The sequence below is a fragment of the Erpetoichthys calabaricus genome, chromosome 16, assembly GCF_900747795.2.
Source record: "Erpetoichthys calabaricus chromosome 16, fErpCal1.3, whole genome shotgun sequence".
Taxonomy (NCBI): Eukaryota; Metazoa; Chordata; class Cladistia; order Polypteriformes; family Polypteridae; genus Erpetoichthys; species Erpetoichthys calabaricus.
Window position 1 is genome coordinate 88,708,300 of NC_041409.2, and position 25,488 is coordinate 88,733,787.

At 41.4% G+C, this 25,488-nt stretch overlaps 1 protein-coding gene across 1 annotated transcript; it reads left to right on the plus strand.

The window, feature by feature from the left end:
• Nucleotides 1-1,013: 1,013 nt before the first annotated feature.
• Nucleotides 1,014-16,419, plus strand: LOC114666563 (transmembrane protein 179-like). The gene is made up of 4 exons (XM_028821468.2): nucleotides 1,014-1,479; nucleotides 7,770-7,907; nucleotides 9,766-9,844; nucleotides 13,437-16,419. The coding sequence occupies exons 1-4, from the start codon at nucleotides 1,178-1,180 to the stop codon at nucleotides 13,614-13,616; spliced, it is 699 nt and encodes a 232-aa protein (XP_028677301.1). The 5' UTR covers nucleotides 1,014-1,177; the 3' UTR covers nucleotides 13,617-16,419.
• Nucleotides 16,420-25,488: the final 9,069 nt, after the last annotated feature.

The window sequence follows — 25,488 nt, forward strand, 5'->3', positions numbered from 1 at the left end:
AACAGTTTCAAAAATGCCCACTAGACAGGGAAATCCCAACAGAAAAATCTCAGCTAGCACTACAGTGGGACATGAAAATAAAAAAAAATAAAATAAAATGAAAAGATTCATTCTGCATAAAAGAGCTATTTAACATAAGAAGTTCTGTGGAGCTCACGTGGCACATGCGAATAAGTAGCCAACTTCAGCATTGTGCTGTATGTATTGTATTGTATGACGACTTGCTTGTGTTCAAGCTAAGAGTAGTAGGGTGTTAGGGATGTAATGAGAAGTCAAGTAAAATGACCCCTCTCATTGGCTAACTAAAAAAGATTACAGTATGCAAGCTTTCAAGGAAACTCAGACCCTTTCATGCATCTTCTAGTCTGAGTTGCCCTGAGAGTTTGCATGTTGTAATCTCTTCAGTTAGCCCAGTGGTTCTCAGACTGTGGGGCGGGCCCCCCTAGGGGGTCGCGAAGATGTGTAAAAAAGAAAACAAGAATCGAAAATATGAAAAATACATCTATTGAAACCAAAACAAATTAACTTAAACTACACTCTGATACTAGAAAAATAAATATAGAGTTAGATAAATGTCGATAAAAGTCAAGTAGGTATAATAAAATATGCCTGTATGATATATCATTAACTAAAAAAGAACAAATTGGTATTAGTGGGCTCCTTTCAAAGGGGGGCGCGATTAAAACTGTTATGAAAACTCGGGTGGCAAATACTTAAAGGTTCAGAAACGCTGAGTTTGCCAATGAAAGGTGTCATTTTACTTGACTTCTCATTTCAGAGAAAGACAGAAAGAGGGAGGCTGGGATGGACTGAACTTCCACTTTTGTATTTAAAGTCCCATACCTTAGTCTCTATACTTGTCCCTCATTATTATATAATGTTTTATTATTATTTCTGCGGCGCACTTTATCCGGTAGAAGTTCTCATCGTGGCAGTGCAATGCAAGATTCAGAAACTCTTTGCCTGCTTGCCAGCGTCGTGTCGCCCGAGTCCAGGACACGAGAGGACCCCGCGAAGGCGACAAGCTGCTGCCCTGACTCACACCGCAGTGCCACGCCGTGCTCGGCCCCACTCGTGAAAACTCGTTGCTCGCCGCCGAATCGTCGCCTCCACCGCGCAGGCGCAATAGAACCGGCCGCTCTTTCTGCCATACCGGCTGCTAGCAACCACTGCAAACATGGCCCTTGATAATTTCCTATTCGGTCAGTGCATGTTGTATTTCTTGGCGTTCATCTTCGGCTTTATCGCTGTGGTACCCCTGTCGGAGAACGCCGACGACTTCCAGGGAAGATGCCTGCTCTTCACTCGCGGCATGTGGCAGAACGAAAATATCACGGTGGAGAAGCAGCGCTTCGTGGTGGAGGAGTGGGGGCCAGAGTCTGCCTGTCGTTTCAGCACCTTCGTGGGGATAGCATCGCTCATTCTGTCCGCAGTACAGGCGTGGAGAATCCTCTTCTATCTGTGCAAGGGCCACGACGCGTAAGTCCGGTCGGGTGGGGGTTAAGGGGCACGGGGTATTATGGTTGGCACTGATTACTTGATCAATATGGCTTACTTCAGCATACGCTACGACACCCACCCTCCCACGGTCCGTATCGCACCGTCAGCTCTCTCGCATTTTTATGTAGCGCATCTGCGCCGATTTACTGTACACAGCTGGACTTACTGATTCGGAAAATGTCCGCAAGAATGAACTCGCAGATACGAGCAACATCGCTTCACATGGAGCTTCCGCAAGCAACTCACTCATTCTGGGAAAAACCGGCACGGATTTCGGATGTGTGTGCGTGGTGGGCGATTGGGTTAGGTTCACACATACGTTTTGACGGGGAAGACGCACAGTTTTTTAAAATTTCAAAACAGTCATAACTTTCCTTTTTTTATTTTTGGCCAAGTGTAGATGTGAGAACAGCCTCGATTTAAATGCTGTTAGTTTATTTACCTGTGCAACGCCTTTAGTGGCTCAATAATGTTATTTCAAATGGCTACCCCACAAATGTTACACCCTTGTATTCCAGATGTATACACAAATGCTAAATATGTCTACCATCATCAGTAATCTGCTTTGTCCTGAAATATGAAGGCAGGCTACGGCTGTCAAAGAAGATGATGTGGCCTCCGGCAGATGTAATGCAGAGGCTGAGCCGCAGGGTATCTGGGGAAAGAGGGGCCTGCAGGCCTTTTGTGTAGCGCAGACGACGCACGCTCAGGTTACTGCTGTGTGTTAATAAAGAGCATTTAAAGCAGAGAAGCTCAGTTTTTGAAACTTTTTTTATTAACTCATTTATTCCCATTTTGGGATTTTTCACATCCAAAAGATGCCCATTTTAAGCTTATTGGTGGCTTTAAGTTGGAGTGCCCCCTTCCAGGGTTGGTTACCAGTTTGTACCCAGTGCTAACATGAAGGCTCATAATCAGTGAGTAATTAATATTTATTACTTGGCTGACACCTTTGTCTGAAGCAACGTGCAACATCTATGAAGCAATTGGTTACGTTCCTTTTGTTTTTCAGATTGGAGCTCAGGCAAGTCAAGTGACCTGCTCGTGGTCACACAGTGTTAATAGTGGGATTTGAACCCACAACCTCAAAGTCTTAACCACTGTGCCACTTCCATTTAAATATAGGAAAGGGATGGAGAAAAGTCACAATTATCAGAAATGTTTGCAGTTCGCAAGAACAAGACTTTCTATATCTTTTTCACTTCAGTAGTTATTATCCATGCCTCAATCCAGTAACAATATACCACCCATGCTTGCTCATTATTAACATTTTTAAATGATTTCTTTTGAAACAAATAGTAACAGGCTTCAACATGAAAAACAAATAAACAAATCTGTGAAGCTGGAGTCTTCCATAATCAATGCAATCCCTCGGTTTCTTTACAGATAGAGCGCAGTAGGTTTCACGTTTGTGTGAGTACTGGCAGGTCACGTGACTTGCTTTGGGCCAATCAAGGTGCCAGGGGTGGAGATTAAACTGGCAACCTAGTGCTTTGGAGTCTGGTGTCTCAACCACTAGGGGGCACAAAGTCAGCCTGCAAAGAACAGACCAGCTAACCTCCAAACCCTTCAGAAGACTAGAATATGCTTTCTATTTATTAAGGAATTGTGTATACTACATTTATTTATTCAGCTTTGTAAAAAGCCACTTTTCCCCTTGGGGACAAATAAAGATCTATCTATCTATCTATCTATCTATCTATCTATCTATCTATCTATCTATCTATCTATCTATCTATCTATCTATCTATCTATCTATCTATCTATCTATCTATCTATCTATCTATCTATCTATCTATCTATCAGGTTGTCTGTCTGTCTGTCCACCTGTTTATCCCCTGGCTATCATCTCTCTCTGTTCTTCCATCAATCCATCCATCCACCTGGCTAACCACTTATCTACAAACTCATATAATCTGCCTGTCCACTCAGCTATCTTTTTTTGTCCACCTATCAACTCCTTCATCCGTCCATCCATTATGCTCATCCACTTAGGCCAATTTAGCATCCTGTGGGGCCAGAGTCTATCTCTACAGCATCAAGCAAAAGACAGGGACCAACACTGGATAGAATTTCAGTCCTTGACAGGGCACACTCATGCATACACCTATTTGTCATCATAATGGGAGCATTTATTGTCGTAACACTCAAACCTTTGGGATGTATGAAGAATCTAGCCCCGAGGAGGACATGGAAACACCACATAGACACAACTGCACTCAGGAGTTTGCAGACAAATAAATATATGTTTTCTCCCTCCCTCCCTCCCTCCATCCGTCCATCCATCCATCCATTTTTATTCATGTGTTACGTTGCATTCCTCCATAATCTGTGCAATCCATGGGCCATTAACAAGGATAGTGCAGCTGTTTTTACAATTGTACACTGTGAGTGTTGGATGGTCATGTGACATGCCTAGGGCCAATCAACGTGTCAGGAGTGGGGAGTTAACTGGCATCCTTTTGCTTTGCAGTCTAGAGTCTTAACCACTAGGAGGCACACATTTGGCCTGCAATGAACAGCACAGCTATCTTCCATTATCTTCAAAAGACTACAATGAGTCTTCTTTCTTATTAGTAATTCTGTTGTGCATCTCTTTGTTATAATATCTATTTATTAGCTGTGCTACCCGTCTAAGATGCATTGAAATCTAAGTAATCAACACTGACTTCAGTGTGTTTGTCTTTAATGTCTGCTGTACCCCACAGCTCTTCTATTAGAATGTGTTTTGTAATGCATGTAGTAATAAAATGCATTGCATTTTTCATTCCAACAGATGGCGCCTCACAGACATTAGCACAAATACCATACAAATTGTATATAACAGAGACACAGCAACCAGACAAACACACAGATACACGGGCACACACAAGGTGTCTTATACAGTGTCAGTCAGGCAGATGACATGCAGTTCCTGTGGTGGTCTTCATTTGTACTCCAGAAGACAGAAGAGGTATAGCTGGATGTGGGACAGATTTGATGTCAGTAGCTTTGTTTTTGGGTTGTTCTGTATTATTCAAGCGGGCAGAAGCAGAAAAGGGGTTAAAGCACCACACCCTAACTTTAATAATAATAATAATAATAATAATAATAATAATACTACTACTACTAATAATAATAATAATAATACTACTACTACTAATAATAATAATAATAATACATTTTATTTATATAGTGCCTTTCCCATGCTTACGTCATTGCTCCCTTAATTTGGTCTTCATAAGATACTCACCACATTTGTATATCTGGCAACAGAAAGAAAGAAAGAAAGAAAGAAAGAAAGAAAGAAAGAAAGAAAGAAAGAAAGAAAGAAAGAAAGAAAGAAAGAAATATGCCATATAACAATCATAGGGAGAATACTTCGATATAACAAATGTATTGGAATATGGAGAGTTAGCACAGTGGTAAGCACATCCAGCTTACAGCTCCACAGTCCCAGATTCAAATCCCAACTCGAACTCTGTCTTTCTGGAGTTTGCACATTCCTCCCATGTCCACATGGCAGCCTGATATTCCATCCACATTGGCAAAGATGTGTATTAAGCAAATAGGCACTGCCTGATAGGTAGATAGATAGATGGATAGGAAAGGCGCTATATTAGGTAGATAGTGGAAGAAAGATGCTATAAAATAGAAAGAGGAATCACTGCCATATAACAAATTGATGAGTGCTTCGCGGGGGCGTCACAGTGGTCACAGTGTCACTTCACAGAGGCCCTGGTTCAGGTTCTGCTCTGTGCAGTACCTATGTGATGTTTGCATGTTCTCCCCAAGGCCATGTGGGGGGTCTCTTTTAGATATTCTGGTTTTCCCCCACACCACAAAGACTTGTGTATTAGATGAAGGAGCAGCTCTCAGCAGCTGGTGTGCTCTGGGTGAGTTTGTGTGTGTAAGTGTGTTAAGCTCTAGACTGGCATGCTAACATGGATGGTTTCTGCTTTGCACCTGACACAATAACCCTGTGACTTCTCTTTGTGATCCTGCTAAAGGAAAATGGATGGAATGATGGATAATTGTCTCTTTACACTGCAGTGCTTAAATAAACACTTTGTGTTATGTAATGGTGTTTTTAATATGAATGATGGGCTAACTCTGCGTGATTGATTTCATAAAATCAACTGTGGAGTGTAAAGGACAGTCAGCCTTTCTCAAGTGCCTACCCATTGCCATAAGTCTGCTGAAGTGAAGGTTTATTGTGATGCTTGTTTCCCATTCTGTCACCCATTTCTATATCCATCCATCCATCCATTTTCCAACCTGCTGAATCCGAACACAGGGTCACGGGGGCCTGCTGGAGCCAATCCCAGCCAACACAGGAAACAATCCTGAGCAGGGTGCCAACCCACCGCAGGACACACATAAACCAAGCCCAATTTAGAATCGCCAATCCACCTAACCTGCATGTCTTTGGACTGTGGGAGGAAACCGGAGTGCCCGGAGGAAACCCACGCAGACACGGGGAGAACATGCAAACTCCACGCAGGGAGGACCCGGGAAGCGAACCCAGGTCTCCTAACTGCGAGGCAGCAGCGCTACCCACAGCACCACCATGCCACCCCCATTTCTATATATTTTTTTTTATTACATATTGTTTTTATATTTATGAGCTGCTTTTAATTTCAGTCTGTGCAACATTTTGAGCTAAAATGGGAGCTATATAAATGAAATTGATATATACAGTATTTTTAATTGACTTGATTTCTGATACTGGTGTCCCAACCAGGGTGGATTGTAGTCTTGCATTTGGTGCCACCAGCTTAGGTCCTTGATCCTAGAGACCCTTAAATTAGACAAAAATGATGGATGAATGGATAAAGCCAGCTCTGCCATGTTGCATCCCAATCCCGTCAGATCTCAGAAGATAAGCAGGGGTTGGCCTGATCTCTATTAACATAGAAGAACTGCAAAGAACCCTGCTAGAAATAGTGCTAGTGGGCCAGTACATAATATCATAACATAACATTCTCAGTCCTGTCTTGTCGTTTTCAGAGCCCACCCACATACACACTCAGGTGGTCAGCCCACCACACGCGTGTTTAAGGATGTGGGAGAGAAACCAGAGTACCTTGAGGGAAACCCAAGCAGGCGGAGAGAATGTGAAAACTCCCCATGGATGTTGCAATCTGCTTGGCGTTCAATACTCAAAATGAGGCTGTGTCTGCAAAATCTAGCCCCAGGCTTTGAATGAGGCCTAGGAATTGAACCATGCCTCAACCAAACTCAAGAAAGCAGGCTTCTGGCATGCACAGGCCGAGCAAAAGGGGTAGGCATATTACTGTATATTAAAAACGTACAAACTGAGGACGAGTTCTGAAAACCTCTGGCCTACAATATTAATAGCAATGCTATTTTAAAGATTCATTTATTAACAGTAAAAAAAAAAAAAAACGATGCAGAGGTTATAATAAGATTTTCCTGGTTTTGAATTTGGCTCCATACAATAGCAAAGCCCCCAAAAGCCATCTGAAGCAGGTCTGAGCCAGGAAAATGAAAGGCTTAAGACTTGGCTGGGCCTCAAACTGCTTTATATTTAAATCAAAAAGCTTTAAAGTTATAAAAAGAGGCTTAAAATGTGTCTCAATGGGGGAGAACTGCATAACACAGGCGGGAGCAGAGAAATCCAACAAGAAACCTTCTTAAAATGAAGATGTTATTAACAAAAAGCAAAACACAGCAAAGTGCTCAATGGAGGAAAAAGGAGTTGCCAGCAAAGTAAATCTACAGAAGCCAATTCCCAATATGATCACCAAAAGTCAAAATCCTTAAAGAAAACATAAAACAGTGATAAAGCCAGAAGAATCCAAAGAACAAGAATAAACAAGAAGAAGCGAATTCCCCAACACCAAACACATACAATGTAGCACAAAGGACTACCTTTCCCATGAGCCTTTAGGGGACTGGGAGGAGTCAATCAATGGTGATAGACAGGTGGCCCTGCTTCTTGGGGAATCACCCACAAAACACAAGGAACACAGCAGAACACACTGAAAATAAACAGCAATAACAATGGACAAAAAGGACATAATTGTACGAATAATAAACGTAAGTAACAATATGAATTGAAACAATAATATTTAAAGGATTAAAAAATGAAGAAAAAAAATAAAAAAAGGGAATTTAAATTTAACCCAGGGGAGGAACCCTGACTGAAACATCATATGTTCCAAAAGCAAAACAAAAGGCAGGCCACAATCTCCAAGCAAATACGTTTGTTTTCTGCTCTTCGTTCCTCACCTCACCAGTAACCTGTCCTCTTCCTCCTCTTGCAGCTCCTTCTTCTACGCCTTTGTGAACCTCCTGGCAAGCTCTTTCGTGGTTTTTGTCATCTTTGTGGCCAGCACCATTGTGAGTGTGGGATTCAACATGTGGTGTGACGCCATCACAGAGAACGGGAGTATGATGAACAGGTGGGTGCCCTTCCATCATTTCACCCTAAGGAGTGAATGTGATTACAGAAATTGGGCAAGCCGGAGAGAATGGGGTGGTCTGAGACCATGCAAAGCTTTGCTTAATTTTTCACTCAGTGTGTGAACTTTGAACAACTGTTGCAATGCAGAAGTTTTGGATTGTCTCCTTCTTTGTGGAGTTTACATGTTCTCCCTGTGTTTATGTTTCCTTACTCCCACAGTCACAAACACAAGCTGTTAGGTTCGTATATCACAAAATAAAATTGCTATGGGGTTGTCTGTGGCTAAGTTCATGTGCCCAATAATGGACTGGCACTCTTGGGTTTGTGCTTTACCGCAGTAAAAGCCTCTGTGCACCCAGTATGTGGACCTTGGAAAGGTACTGGAGGAAGTGGATAGCAAGAAATGTTCTGACTCCTCAATGCCAGCTGATCCCTTGCTTTGACTCCTTTCCATATTTCCTGCCTGTTCTGTCTGTCCTGGCAGTGGTGGTCGCGTAGGTCTCCTTTCTCTTTTTGAACAGCCATGCCAGCTGTCTGCAGCTTTATTCTGGGCATCAGTTAGTTTCTTCATGCTAGCATCCATAATAGCCAACCCTCTCAGTTATTCCTTTCACTTTGATCCCCATGGCCTCTGGGTGTCCAGTGCTGAAATGTTGCCATTCAATTTTGAGTGTGTACCCTTTAATTGCATTTAGCTCATTCATTCATTTCTGAGCCCACTTAATCTGTGGGGTCTCAGGCAGCCAAAGTCTGTACTAGTAACATCAAACATAAAGCTTGAAGCAACCATGAATGGAGTGGCAGACCATCTGTGGACACACACCTACAATATTACAGTGCCAGTCAAACTTTGGGATGTGGGAAGAAACCAGTATTCCACATGAATTTTTTTGGAGAAGTACAAACTATGAGCAGACAATGAATGGTGTCTTGAGCTGAGTAGTAGCAGGTGCCAACTGCTGACAGCGACATTTTGCTCTTTATTTATGTAGCGTCTTACAGGTCACAGGTGCTTGAATACAACCATATGATGGACACCATAAATGTGCTAAAGCAGGCACCATGGCCCCCTTGTGGCCATACTATTAAACTATAAAGCACCAGCACCCAGGCTTAGTTTCCGTTACCTACTTACTGTGTAAGTTCATCTGCCAATTCTCATATTATTAAACAAGTTAGAAAAATTAGGTGCATTTGATGACTGTGGAGGCACCGTAGCTCTCAGTTGACTGAGTTCAGTAGGTGGGTTCTAGAACCTTCTCTATCCATTTCAGGGTTTTGGGGGCCAAACGCTATCTCACCAGGATTGGACAGAAGGCTGGCAACAGGCCTGGGCAGGCTAGTCCATCACAGGGACCACTCTTACACACAGACACACACAGACACACACACACACACACACACGCACACACACACGCACACACACACACACACACACACACACACACACACACACACACACACACACACACTTCACAGCTTCTCAGATTGACTCCAATCCTAATGACAGCCTTTCTCTCCCAGGTCTGCATGACTCCAGTAGAATTTTCATTCCAAAAATTCGGCCGTTCCAAAGATGTGTCTGCTTTGTTTAATGGTGTCTCAAAATTTTCCAACATTCACACTTAGTTTCTTCCTCCCTTATGATCCATACTGCCGGTGTATTATCCAACTCTCTAGGAGTTTGTAATGAGATACAATTGGTTCCATTTCCTTTGTTGGTGCACAGGCTGGTGAGGTGACCTGCTCATGGTCAGACAGTGACAGTAAGCACACAACCTCAAGTCCAGAGGTTTTAACCGTGACACCACAAGGCTAGAAGCACTTACACATGTCTGTCCATTCTCTGCTTTCAGTTGTGAAGAGATGCAGGACACCGATCTGGAACTTAGCGCCGACAACTCTTCCTTTTATGACCAGTTTGCCATTGCACAGGTAAGTATCACATGCTGATTGGATGCCATCTTGTTTTGTGCCTTGAGCTGATTGGATCACAAAAGTACCCAGCAGATGTTTTAAGGCAGGGCTCCTCATGACTTGATGATGGACTTCTCTACATGGCGGTGATCTTTAGTGTGATGGATGACATTGGTTATCCGCCTGTGTCTGATGCTTCATTTTGCCTCTGCTAAGCCTTTGGATAAGTAGACATCTTCTTAGGTGATAAACAAAAGCATTTCACCTTCTGGGTGTGTTTATATTAATCAGACCTCCAGCTGAGGTTTGTCTGCTTTGCATCCTGTTGATTTGACAAGTGAACCCCAGAAAGCTTAAGGGCACAACTTGGGAGTCTTGCTTTCAGTTTGTCTCTTTGGCACACCCAGACTAGTCTTGGTAGAAAACAAATAGGACATAAGCACATTCATACGTGAACACCTTTTAATTAAGAACTGGGCATATGTAACCTTATAGTGGTGTTAAGGTGTGGCATAGTTGTTGGCACTGCCCCCAGACTTCTCCAGGGTACTGAGTTCAAATCCTGGCCTGATGATAGTCTCTACATACTTCACCCTATTTCTGTTTTCATTGGTTACTGCAGTTTTCCTCCAACATCTCAAAGATGTGCTTGATTGACATGTGAAGGTTTATTACAGAATCCAGTACTGTGGACACTACTGATAGTGGGCCTCCATCTTAAAAATAAATGATTTTATATGTTACATAACTCATGTAATGTTAAGTTCATGTTTTCATGCTGAACAAAGATAAAAAGTGTTTCTGATAAAGCAGAAGTCTATGAAGATGACTAACACTCGGCAACAGCAATACACCCATTCAAATAATATCATATTTTTCCTGTTGTATTATTGGCATGTGAAGTAGCTCAGTTGTATGGTCACAACATCCAAAATACATGTACTTTTACCAAAATATTATTAAACAAAGCACTTCTGGAAAACAGTCCATAAACTCTAGTACAAACACCATGAAAGTTTGGAATTAAAATCCAGAATCTTGGACAACTGTGTGTAATGCTGATCTTTATACCACTTCCATTATATCACTATTGTGACTAGCAACAGCACACAAGCTCAGCCAAACATGGTGGTGCCCATAAAAAACAAAATGGCTCTGCAAAAAATTGTAAAATATTTGAAATATTTTAGTATATTTTAGAAATATTGTGAAATATTTTAGAATAGACCATACATTTGAACTCTCTATACTTCTCTAGCCTACAGAGATATAGGCCTCACCTCACGCAGCCTGCCCTCAAACTCTACTAGCATGTTTTGGCCTACATAGGCCTCAAAAAGCTTTGGATTTAAACATTCAAAATAAATTGTAAATGTCCCAAAAATTACACATTTTGAGGTGAACTGAGAAATGTATGCTAAAGGCAAAATAAAACAAATAAAATATACACAAAGCAATCGAATCCCATATGAGAGGTAAGAATCAAAGTTAAAAATTCAGGCAAGAAGTCCAAAACAGACAAGACATGAAGATAAATAGCAAAGAGAAAGTTCTTTTTATGTTTAAAGGATTTATTAGCAGATTACATAAAGCTTGGTGCAAACGCTGACTTTTTATCCCGTTGTACTCACGACCCTGGAGACCACGACCCTATAAACGAGGGACACGATCATAACGATGGTTAGACAAAATGGTGTCTAGCAAGAAAAAGCAATAAGACCCTACAATTCAGTCCTGATCATGACAGAGAGAAACTTTATATCCTCTGGCTGGATGAGTCAAGTAAAAGCAAAAACATTGGAAAAGAAGATATTTATTAGCAATACAAAAATCGGTTAAAATTAACTAAAGTAAGATAGCACGGTTTGTCTAAAAAGGCAACCCGCAGGGAAACAAATTTTAAACAAAATGTGATCTTTTGAAGAGAGACAGAGACAAGTCACATCATACTTACAACCTTCAGACGCAAGTCCTGTGACATACATGAAGAACAGGTTAGAGATAATGGAAGTAGGAAAATTCGAAAGTCTCCAAAATGAGTGTAAAGATCACATTAGCGCAAACAATCTTAAAATATCCCATCCATTTTCCAACCCACTGAATCCGAGCACAGGGTCATGGGGGTCTGCTGGAGCCAATCCCAGCCAACACAGGGCACAAGGCAGGAACCAATCCCAGGCAGGGTGCCAACCCACCACAGGACACACACTAACACACCCACCCACCATACACTAGGGCCAATTTAGAATCACCAATCCACCATGTCTTTGGACTGTGGGAGGAAACTGGACCACCCGGAGGAAACCCACGCAGACATGGGGAGAACATGCAAACTCCATGCAGGGAGGACATGGGAAGCGAACCCAGGTTCCCAGGCTTCCCAACTGCAAGGCAGCAGCACTACCCACTGCGCCACCGTGCCGCCCCATCTTAAAATATGACTCGGGGGAAATAAAATGGAACAGCGAAAAGAGATTGAATACACAGGTGCTGTACAGGCTTTTAAACGTTCGCAGCTCTGCATGAAATGCAGATCATGCGGCACGGCAGCAGCAGCAAGCCAACAGCTTCTCGAGCAAAGAGGAGGTGGAAAAAACACCTGTTACTTATTTCCCAATGTATCACTGTTTAAGAGGGGTTTTGGAGGAGCGGCCGCGTCTCCTTGGGGTGTGCTCAGCCCCCCTTTTCACAACCTACCCCTACCAATGGTGGGGTGGGGGGAAGGGGTAGGCGAGCGAATGGCAGATCATGCGTGAGGGCAGCAGCAGCACACCAGCAGCTGCTCAAGCAAAGAGGAGTTAAAAAAACGATATATTTGTGTCCCATTGTATCACCGTTTAAGAGGGGTTTCGGAGAGGTGACCTCTGGCAGGGGGGAAAGGGCTGGAAAGAGCGAAGCGAGCAGGGGGCGAAGCCCCCTAGTCCATTTAAAATTAAATCTCCAGCACAAGTGAAAGTGAAGGGGTCCGAATACGCTCTGAATCCACTGCAGATATAGTGAAGTCCTGACACATGTTGCTTTACAAAAAAACAAAGAAGAGACAAAAAGGGAAATAAGACATAAGCCATGGGAGACACCCGGTCTGAAAGATAACAAAAACAAACTTGGATCCACAAAAGAAGTAAATAATTAAATTCTTCATATCTCAAAACCTCCAATGAAATGAAAAGAAAATGAAGAATTTCCATAAAGCCAAACCAAAGAAAAAATCAATGCATTGAAAAAAGAAAAAAAATCTATAAAACCAAACCAAAGAAAAATCCAAAAGAAATACAAATCATGACCTGTAGGAGTTGAGTCAGTTTGTCTCTCAAGGGGGGGGTGATGGAGCATCCAGACGGAGCAGTGTGAAATGTCAAAATTGAAGTCTTTGGGATGAGTCAAGTAGGAACATCACATCTGTGATAGAACTCCATACTTGCTCCTTCTAAGATCTAAGAGGCACCACATTTGAATGGTCACACAGCTCTCTGTTTGACGCAGTGTGTAGGAAATGAATTCAGCTTCGATCATCAGGCTTGGCTTTATTCTTCTTACATATTAGTGTGGTGAAATCAGTTCATGGAACATGAGCATACGCCTTACCTTTTCTTTCTTTTTTCTTTTACAGTTTGGTCTTTGGGCTGCCTGGTTGACATGGCTGGGTATAACCATCCTGGCCTTTCTCAAAGTCTACCACAACTACCGCCAAGAAGACCTGCTGGATAGCCTGATTCATGAGAAGGAGCTCCTGCTGGGGAGATCTTCCAGGCGAAGATCAGATGCGGATGAGAAAAGTGGAATGATCTAGTCCCAGGATCAGTTCATTTCAATCGTAGGTCCGAGTCAGTGCTGGCAGTTTGTTTTTTTGTTGCTCCTCTTATTTATTTATTTTTTGATCTGACTGTCTATTCAATGTGTGCTCTCACAAATGGAAAACGGTTTGAGCCTTTGTTCTCAGATGACATTGTGGAAGTGGGACGTTTGCATTGACGTAGCAGGGCTGGGTCGGGCTTACTTGGTGCCCCGTGACGTATCAGTAATGCATTCTGTCCAGCTCATTATTGTATGTTTTTATTTCTCTACTTATTTATTTTTTTGTCTGTAATGGTGTAATTACCATTATCAATTAGGCTGGCGCCCTGCCATGTCAGGTTATTGAATGTGCACCAAGTCCAAACCTAAAACTCGCTTCAAATTTTCATAGCAGCCACTTTCTAAAGAAGGTGACCTGTGCAAAAAAAAAAAAAAAAAAAACGTGTGATGTCCCCATAAATGGTTGACTGAAATGCCAGCAACACGTAGGTGGTGAAATGTGACAGTTGGAGATTTATGCTTTTCTTGCTGTTTATTTATTTTTTTTGCATGCGTTAATAAAAACGTAAAGGAGTTTGGAGGGGTTGGGGGAGAAAAATGGAAATCACTTCGTTGATCACATTTCCCTTTGCCCTTGCATTATGATTATTTACCGTTATTTATCTGAAACGTTCTTTCTATTGAACTTGCAAGATCAGGGCACATTTTAGCTGTTTACATACATTTTTATATTGGGGTAGAGGAACTGAACCAGCAATCTTGTGGTTTACATTCCCCATCTGTTCATTCATTCATTCATTCATTCATTCATCTGCCACTCCATCCATCCATTCATCACTCATCTTTCCATCAACTTTCTAAACTTGTTTATCCTAATTCAGGATCTCGAGATACCAAAGTCTTTCAGCACATAATGCCTGGTTTATGCTTGGTTCATTAAAATTAACGAGACCTGGCGTCTAATGCCCACCATACTTTAAAGTAGCAGCAGGATATTAGAACATTAGAACAATCTTGACAAGAACAGCCCAACAAAGCTCACCAGTCCTATCTACATAATTCTTCTAAAGTAACATCAAGTCTACTATCTGATCATTGCCACTTGCTTTGTTTCAACGTGCCAATATATGCCCCTTGCAATGCTGCTGTCTGATATTTGATTGTCTGTTTCAAACTTATTCTTCCCGTCCCCTTTTTCTCTCATTTAACTATCCAACCATTTTCTAGTTCACTAGTCAAGGTCAGGCTCATGAGGGGATAGTCCCTGTTCTGGCAGGCTGTATTGGGTGCATTTCATTGCAGTGGTGCCAGTCTGTCGCAGGGCACACTCAGTTATACTATGCCCGCTGATTAACTTCCCATTAAGCCAACATGAAGGTTGGAGTGTAAGATGAAGCAGATGTAACCAGAGAAAAGCCCCCAAGGACACGGGGAGAATGTGCAAACTCAGTTAGAGCTTACATTTAATGAACCTACTGGGCAGAGCCACAGATCTTTTCTGAAGCCCCTTGCCCATTCTATTGGCAAAAGCAGAGCAACTCTGATATACTTTTCCAGCTGGGGTTTTAAATTGGGTGGCAGTAAATGTAGTGTAACCATTTGCATAAGGAGACCAAAGATACTCCCAGAATCCTTCAGAATTTAAACTTGCGTCTCACAGAAAGCAGACATAGGCATTTCTGACCTGACACGATGGGCTCTAAGTAAGTGACCTACAGAAAGCTAAGGAGAAATAAGCAGTCAGGACAGTAAAGTTCAGGGCTTCAATGACTGTAAGACAATGCAGGCAGTACACTATATGAACATCTGCCTAAAGGTCATGCTGACTTGGAGGAGATTCAAGACCTCCAAATTAAGAACAAGCTGAGACATCCTCATGTTATTTCACCTGTTGAGTAAGACAGATGTGACATGAGAAACTCGTACTTATTGAACAATAATCACCTTAGCACATTTTTAAGGACTGGCCAACTAATAGAGTATTCACCATGTGTTTATGTCTCATCATGTCTTATGTGCAGATAAACGGGTTCACCATGTAACTGGTATGTTTGTATAAGGGCTGAACAAACATCTATGTCTAAATAATTTAATCTGTCTATCTATGTATCTATCAATCTATCTATTGTAACCACCAAGGAGCGTCCCTGACCCTCCAAACCTCAGACACAGTAAAGTCCAACACATGTCTAGGTTTAAATAAAAGATATTTATTAAGCCTTAGCACATTCCCAACAACACCCTTCCAAAGACCACTCACAATATACACAAAATAAACAAATTCTTCATTCTTCCATCCTCCCATTGACTGCTGCACTCTGCCTCCTGACTCTGACTCACCCAATGTGATGTGGTGGGCTTCTTTTCATGCCGGATCTAGGAAACCTTCCAGGGACATGCCATGTTTTCTCAAAAGCACTAACGGTTATATAGAAAATATGGAGGTCCTCTATTGGCACCCAGGGACTCCAACAGGGTTGCCCTTCTAGACACCAACTGTCAAGTGCCCCTGCGGGTGTCCCAACTGGGCTGCCACACAAGGACCATTGCCAACTGCCATATGGGGGATGAAACCACTCCCAACTGCTGGCTTCCATTGGTCCAAACAATATATTATTAGTCTAGCCGGCCAACCTGTCTGTTCTTCTGTTTTGGCCTCTTGTCCAGGTAAGAAACTGCCCTCCATCCTGGTTGGGATGCATGTTCTCTTCTTACCCTATCTATCTATCTATCTATCTATCTATCTATCTATCTATCTATCTATCTATCTATCTATCTATCTATCTATCTATCTATCTATCTATTGTACATAGTGCCTTTCATATCTATCTATCTATCTATCTATCTATCTATCTATCTATCTATCTATCTATCTATCTATCTATCTATCTATCTATCTATCTATCTATCTATCTATTGTACATAGTGCCTTTCATATCTATCTATCTATCTATCTATCTATCTATCTATCTATCTATCTATCTATCTATCTATCTATCTATCTATCTATCTATCTATTGTATATAGTGCCTTTCATATCTATCTATCTATCTATCTATCTATCTATCTATCTATCTATCTATCTATCTATCTATCTATCTATCTATCTATCTATCTATTGTATATAGTGCCTTTCATATCTATCTATCTATCTATCTATCTATCTATCTATCTATCTATCTATCTATCTATCTATCTATCTATCTATCTATCTATCTATCTATCTATCTATCTATCTATCTATTGTATATAGTGCCTTTCATATCTATCTATCTATCTATCTATCTATCTATCTATCTATCTATCTATCTATCTATCTATCTATCTATCTATCTATTGTATATAGTGCCTTTCATATCTATCTATCTATCTATCTATCTATCTATCTATCTATCTATCTATCTATCTATCTATCTATCTATCTATCTATCTATCTATCTATCTATCTATCTATCTATCTATCTATCTATCTATCTATCTATCATGATGACATTACAAATGGGCCACAGCAGACGAGACCCTCTAAATATACATTTATTACTGATTTTCGCACAGTGCTTCTAACCTTATTGACATAAAAATGAAATTGTAAATGACTTCCCATTTTCCTCATGCTAAACAGGCAGCTCCTAACGACCACTCTGCAGTGTGTTCTTATAATGTAGAAGCCAATCTAATTGAAAATCACGTCTAGTAAGGTGTTACAAATTCAATTGCCTGTGCAATTAGGGGAAACTGTGAGCATGTGTTTAATATCACTAAATGTTTGAGCAAAGTGGGGTTTAAAATGTTATGTTTGCTATTACCAAAATGATTTCAAATATGAAAGAAGTCAATATTGTTAACACAAATCTCTTTTTCTATGCATTAAGTAACACACATGGATTGTAGGCTTATGGCAGTGACACTTTACCCAGACTTGTAGACAACAAGATGTCCCTTCAGTTTCTTGGACTGTGGTAAAGTCATTTCCATACTATGCTCTCCCTACCATTTACCATTTTGCCAAATTACCTTTGTAATAACGAAATCTTGATAATAGTAGTTGATTATATTTATATAGTGATTTTCTAGACACTGAAAGTGTTTTACATAAATAGTGGGGAGTCATACCAAACCCCCACCTGATGTGACGGCAGCCATTTTTTGCACCAGTAACGCTCACCACACATTAGCAATTAGGAGGGTGAAGGGGTGAGAGAGAGATAGTTTGCCAATCAGAGACAGGGGATGAGTAAGGGGCTACAATGACTAGGCCATGGTGGGCAATTTAGGACACACCCTGCTCTCTTTGAAGGATACCCAGTGATCCACACAGAGTCTAGACCTCAGTTTTATGTCGGTGCCAATATTCACAGCACGATGTCCCCATCACTGCAGTGGTCCATTGGGATCCCCCCACAGCCCACAGGGTAAGTGCCCATTACTGGCCTCACCAGCACCTCTTCCAGCAGCAATCCCAGCTTTTCTTAGATAATATCCCATGCAAGTACTGGCCGAACCCCAAACATTGATGATTGATTGTAGTTCCATGTTAGAGTTCCTCCTTTCGAAAGATCCTTAGTGGGTGTGCCAATTCACCCCTGGCAGAGCAGCTCTTAGTTAAATGACCTCTAAGACAATGACAAGCTTTCCAAAGTGAGTTCCATGTAACGTACAAAAGCAATAGTAGTGTGGCAGACAGTGTGGTGTAGCTGGTTAAGACCTTTGACTTTAAACCCTGAGGTTGTTGGTTCAAATCTCACTACTGACACTGTGTGACCCTGAGCCAGTCACTTGACCTGCCTGTGCTCCATTTGCAAAACTAAAAGAAATGTAACCAATTGTATCAAAGATCTTGTAAGCTGCCTTGGGTAAAGGTGTCAGCCAAATAAGTAAATGTACACTAAGTGTACGTACACTTTACAAGAGTTGACTTGAGTTTAAATGATTTCCCATCATGCAGTAAGCCCAGTTAACCTTACCCACCAGACCACTTGGCCTTTATTGCCACCCAGGGCCAATCCCCTTCACTTCTGGAATGAAACACACATTTAGAGTTCTCCTCGGAATGCTCTGTTATCTGACCCTCATTTCTTCGGCTTGAACTTATGCTCATCCCTCCCCGATTCAATCGGTGGCAGTTCTCAATATTTAGGAGTTCTAGACGAGGCTAAAGAGGAAAGGAAAGTTAATTTGAAGCTGTGAATGCTGCTGTGTGCGTGTCTTTAGGCCGCCCATGAGTGCAGTGTCATCATCATCATTATTATTATTAATGGTGGTATCTCACCACTGAAGTCAATACCCTTTAGACCCATCCAGTCGGGCGCGCTGTTATTTACTCGTTCCAGCCACTGCATTCTTACCTCTGTAAAATTGCCCCGTACTTCCATGGCTTTGTCTGGATCATCCCAGGAGAACTCTATTATACGACTTCATTTTCCTTCGGCTCCATAAACATACTTTATAACCTACTTCTGGAGTGCAAGTGAGGGACAGGGAGTAAATAAAACATTTCCATTGTTCAGGTTCCACATACGGGATGGGGGAACGTTGCCTTCAAAATGACCAAGTATTATAATAAGGGGATAAAAGACACATCGATCTCATTAGCTCTCTACAGACTTGGTTTTCCTGCAAAAGCCTAAGTGTGAAGCATGAGCCCCGGTACTGACGTGCTTTTTTATTAAATGTATACAGTATTTTTATTGCTCAGGACAGCTTTTGCATTGTATTACTTTTAACTTTTAGGAAAAATGCTTCAAAGTGTTGCATTCTGCTTAAATTAAGAAAAAAAAAGACTAATATAAAATTCTGCATTGAATACCAGTTGGTTATGGATAATGATACAGTGTTTTGTGTCCTCTTATGGCTAACTGCAAATAAAGGCATTCATAGAAATTCAAGAATTTTGCTCTCAGAGTCCATTCATTTCTTTTGCAAATGTGCATATTTTAAAACATTGTTTTTTTTTTAAGTGTATTTTAACGCACAGTGATTAGTGCCAGTGCCTCGGACCTTGGCGCTTAGGGGTCAAATTCTGGCCTGCTCACTGTCTACAAATTATTATTGTAACTAGACATTAAGCCCGTTGCAATAACGGGCGCTAGAATAGTAGTGCATAAACATTAGTAGGAACAGTCTATATTAAATGGCAAAGGACCGTCTATTTTCTGTTACAGTAATACTGGCTTGTATGTGGCTGTAATATGCGTCACTGTATTGTGTGCCTTTAATTTTTTCTTGCAGTAATACATCTCTCCAGCAAGTATTTTAATCTGTGCTGGCGTGCAGCTGATTATTGTATGTATGGCGTCCCCCCAGCAACGGATTTTATGTGCGCGAAAATAAATCTACTTTTAAAAGTCATCCTATTGTAATATCATGAAAATTCGTATATTTAGGAAAACACTTTACTCTTTACCGGGCCAAGTTTGTTAATCGCAAATCTGACATCCTCAGAGTGAACACTTGCACAACAACAAACACTAATCCCACCTCTTTGGGGAAGCTGGTCTCCGCGTCTCAGTACCCGATTGGATTTTTCGTGCGTTATGTTTTAGGTCTTACCTCATTTACCAAAATCCGATTGGATCAGCCGCGCGATATTTTATAGGTCCCGCCCTCTCTGTCTTGTGTGACGCGTCAGGCGGCCTTTGAAGCATCGCATCATGCCACGCGCATGCGCACTTTGCCAGAAGACACACACACACGGACACATGGACGCACACAGGGATTTTATTAAAGAGGATGAACCAACGTTATCAACCTGCGGCTAAATGGTGTTTATTAATAACATTGGAAAGGTACTGCTGCCCTAACTAATATAAACATGGGACAGGCTTCAAAATGGACAGAAGCGTCAGGAGTTGGGGGAATTCAGTGGCTTAAACCCCTGATCTCTGTTGCTCAGCCTCTGATCTTTCAGTCCCAGATATACACAAACAATCAAGGCAAGCCCATGATCTTCTTCCCATTGTATGCCATTTGTATTCCCGTTATGCAATAAATCAGTTCCTTTCCATATTTTTACTTATTTATATAATTTTAATTAATTACAGTAATCCCTCACTTATCGCGGGAGATAGGTTCCAAGGCCGACCGCGATAACTGAATTTCCGCGAAGTGAGGACACTATATTTATTTAATTATTTAATGTGTATTTTGACGTTTTTAAACCCTCCCTGTATTGTTTACAACCCACCCTTTACTCTATTAATAACAGGGACAACTGCTAAGCAATATGAAATCAGTAGATAAGTTTACACTTACTGTATAGCGAAGTACACGTAGCAGCTTGTAGGCGGTCATGACGTCGTCGACCTTGTTGCAAAGATTCCTAAAGCAGATTCCATCCAGACTACTGCCTTATCACGTCCACTTGCAACTCGTTTTGCGCCCTGGTTAAAGGACACTGCGGCCGTAGATCTTATATGCTTTTCCTCCTTTTTAAATAAAAAGAATCGTGGACTCATTGATGCTGTGATGGTGTCCTGCAGTGGTGTAGCTGTTCCCTTCCATCAACATATCCAAAACTTTTACCTTTTCTGCAATCATTTGCATCTTCTGTTGGTGCTTGGACACGGCCCCTGAAGCAGTAGCACGTTAATGCTGAATGAGTGAGATGAGACTTCCTGGTTAATGCAGCACTCCGTCGCTGAGCCAATCAGCAGCACACAGGAACTTAACTGCATGCTCTGATTGGGTAGCTTCTCAGCCATCCGCCAATAGCATCTCTTGTATGAAATCAACTGGGCAAACCAACTTAGGAAGCAAGTACCAGAAGTAAAAAGACCCATTGTCCGCAGAAACACGCGAAGCAGCGAAAAATCCGCGTTATTTATTTGATATGCTTACATATAAAATCCGCGAAGTCGTGAATCCGCGAAAAGTGAACCGCGAAGTAGCGAGGGATTACTGTACTGTGTTTGAACTAATATTAATAACTAGATAGGGAACTTACTGCAGTTCCTTTTCTCCTTTCCTAGGGTAATATTGATACTGATTTTATGCTAGTATTGGTAATTTTGTATTAATAGATATTTTTTAGTTGCTAATTATTAGATACTACTCTATTGGGTATTCTTTTAAAAATGTTAATGTTTAAGAAAACTGAACAACAGTCAGTCACAGACTCTCCACCGCTAACACACATCAGTTGACGCCATTTTCACATCACATGAATTTCAGTCTGCTGTATATGAAAGCCAATGAGCCATCACTGTATGCTCCATTTTTAACTCCATCATAAAGTGCTGTTAAAAAGCACATATTTAATGGAGTCTATTAACACATGGAATTGCATTCTATTATCACTATTACTGTAGAATATGATGCATTGTTACAAAACTATTTAATAATCAAAAATTTACTAACTGACTCTTGGTGAAGTAAATTAAAAAAATGTGACATTCTCCAAGGGTGGCACGGTGGCACAGTGGGTAGCACTGCTGCCTCGCAGTTGGGAGATCTGGGGACCTGGGTTCGCTTCCCGGGTCCTCCCTACATGGAGTTTGCATGTTCTCCCCGTGTCTGCGTGGGTTTCCTCCCACAGTCCAAAGACATGCAGGTTAGGTGGATTGGCGATTCTAAATTGGCCCTAGTGTGTGCTTGGTGTGTGGGTGTGTTTGTGTGTGTCCTGCGGTGGGTTGGCACCCTGCCCGGGATTGGTTCCTGCCTTGTGCCCTGTGTTGGCTGGGATTGGCTCCAGCAGACCCCCGTGACCCTGTGTTTGAATTCAGCGGGTTGCAAAATGGATGGACATTCTCCAAATTTTACATCAGTTAATGTTGTTGCTGTACGCACCTGTTACGCCATGCCGGCATTGTCTAACTTGTTTCCTTTACTGGCAAACAATACACATACAATAAAGAGATACAAAGCAAGCCAACTGAGGAACAACTAACTCAAGGGTGTTAAACTGTCCTTCAGGCCCACATTTTTAATCCACCCAATCTCCTGTTAAAGGATAAGTTTGGTATTCTTCAAGTCACAAACATGGTGTATATACATTTGCCATGCAAAATTGTGTTCTAAAGTTAAGCGCTTTCTATAAATTAAAAAAAAAAATCTTGCCCACTGGCTGTGCTTTACTGTCAAGGGTAAGGGCCACGGAGACAAAGCTTCAAATCTTACCAGATCTGTCCATTTTTCAAGTCAAGACTGTTGTTGAGGATTGTTCTGCACTTTCTGTGTTTCTGATGCATCTTTGTGACAATAAAAGGGATCTGGAAATAATTGTTTTTATTGTATATTCCTACTATAGCGGTAAGGACACATTTTCTATTTGCTTGTGCAAATTCTCACGTAAATACGTAAAGTAATTCAAAACAAAACCAACCACGTGGCACAAAAAGTGTACTGTGCTTTGGTCTTTGGAGTGAAAGGTTGTTACGCAGGGAAACTGCAAGTGCTGAGCGACAGCCCACAGCCGGTCTTCTTTTAAAATGGCTCACTCTCATAGTATTGGTGTTATTTTTGTTCAAAAATGTCATGTATAAACTATTATGTGTAATTGCAAGACAGCGATCAATACTCCACAATGGCCTTGGTGTGAAAAATGGACGCATTTGGTAAGTTTTTAAGGTTTTCCTCTGTGCCCCATTGACTACAATGTAAAGCGCCAGTGTGGGCAAGATATGTTTTTTTAATTTTTAGAAAGTGATTAACTTTAAAACACAATTTTACATGTGTGATGGGTGGCCACGGTCATTACCCAGCCAAGATGCCAGCTAGATGGAAGTACCGTGGGAGACGGCATCTGCAAAGTACTACCTCCATGGGGGAGCTGCAGAGCACTACACTGGGCTTTCACCACATCTAGGGGTGATTCCAGGTCTGATTAATGATCCACCTGGAACACTCCCAGGACCACCATTCAGGGAGCCAGAGTCGAGTGGAAGAGGACGAAGCTTTCTGGAGGAGGAGTGCAGACGAGAGAAAGGTAGAGAAAGAGAGAAGAAGAGTGTGTTTTGTGCTCGGAGCTTTGGACTGCGTTGCTGTGGGGAGTGAGAGAAAAGCGTTTCCCCATGTGCTGTGCAACAGTTGTGTCTCCGCCTGTCTGTGTCATGTTTGGGTGGCTGTACTCACCCTGGTGTTCCACACATGGTAAATTCATATATAGTATGAATAAGTATATATATATAGTATAAATTGGACTGGACTGCCAATACTGATGCTCTGTGCAAGAGAGGACAGAGCCGATTATACTTCCTTAGAAGGTTGGCATCCTTCAACATCTACAATAAGATGCTACAGATGTTCTACCAGACGGTTGTGGCGAGTGCCCTCTTCTACGCGTTGGTGTGCTGGGGAGGCAGCATAAAGAAGAGGGACGCCTTACACCTGGACAAACTGGTGAGGAAGGCAGGCTCTATTGCAGGCATGGAGCTGGACAGTTTGACATTTGTGGCAGAGCGAGGGGTGCTGAGCAGACTCCTGTCAGTCATGGAGAATCCACTGCATCCACTGAACAGGATCATCTCCAGACAGAGGAGCAGCTTCAGCGACAGACTGCTGTCACCGTCCTGCTCCACTGACAGGCTGAGGAGATCGTTCCTCCACCACACTATGCAACTCTTCAATTCCACCCTATGGGGTAAACGTTAACATTATACAAAGTTATTGTCTGTTTTACCTGCATTGTTATTACTCTTTAATTTAATTTTGTTTTTATCCGTATGCTGCTGCTAGAGTTTGTGAATTTCCCCTTGGGATTAATAAAGTATCTATCTATCTATCTATCTATCTATCTATCTATCTATCTATCTATCTATCTATCTATCTATCTATCTATCTATCTATCTATCTATCTATCTATCTATCTATCTATCTATCTATCTATCTATCTATCTATCTATCTATCTATCTATCTATCTATCTATCTATCTAGTCTGTGAAGAAATAACTTAAACTTGAAAAATACCAAGCTCATCCTTTAAGATGTGAATGAAGCCCATTATTTAATGCTTGTTACCATTCTCAGTTTTCCACACCAGCCTTTTCCAAAACTGATTTTCATTTTTCTGAGATGCACATCTAAATGCTTTATGGACCAGAGCAGGTCAATATTTCTCAGAACTTCACTTTTTTTCTTTTCAAGTATTTTATTGTTTGAAAGACTCAGGTACAGATGGGATCTATACAAAGAAAACTAGAGGTGTGGGAATCTTGCTACACAGAACAATTTCATTCATAGTGTCAGATGTAGTATCTGACCCTGAAGGGTGATATGTGATCATGATGGGTAATTTATTTAACTGTAAAGTGATTTTGATAAATATCTACACACCCAATGTGGATGATGGAGACTTCATCCTAAATGGATTTGCATCCATTCCTAATGTGAACACTCATAAAATTATAATGACTGGAGACTTTAATTGTGTTTTAAATCCAGACCTGGAGAGATCTTCAGCTACAAGGGAGATAACACCTAACACTGCAAAAACAATTACACAGTATGTAATTGATCATAACTTATCATAACTTAGGAGATTTCTTAATCCAAATGTTAGAACATATTCCTTCTTCTCACCAGTACATCATTGCTACTCAGGAATTGATTATTTCTTTATAGAAGCATTTAATGAGCTCTTGGGCACATTCATAAGCAGTGTGTGTGTCTGCAGAGAGAGTGTCAACCTCATCGAGAGGTTTACTTGCCTCGTCAGTGACATTCATGTCTCTGGTGACTCTTCCTATGAAGTCAGTAGATGGATTGGCAGAGCATGGGAGGTCATGAGGAAGCTGGAAAGGTGTGTGTGGCATTTCCGATATCTTTACAAATGGACGAAGGTCCGAGTCTTTAGAATTCTGGTGTTTCCTGTTTTGCTATATGGCTGGGAGACATGGATGCTATCCAGTGACCTGAGACTTCTTTGGTACTG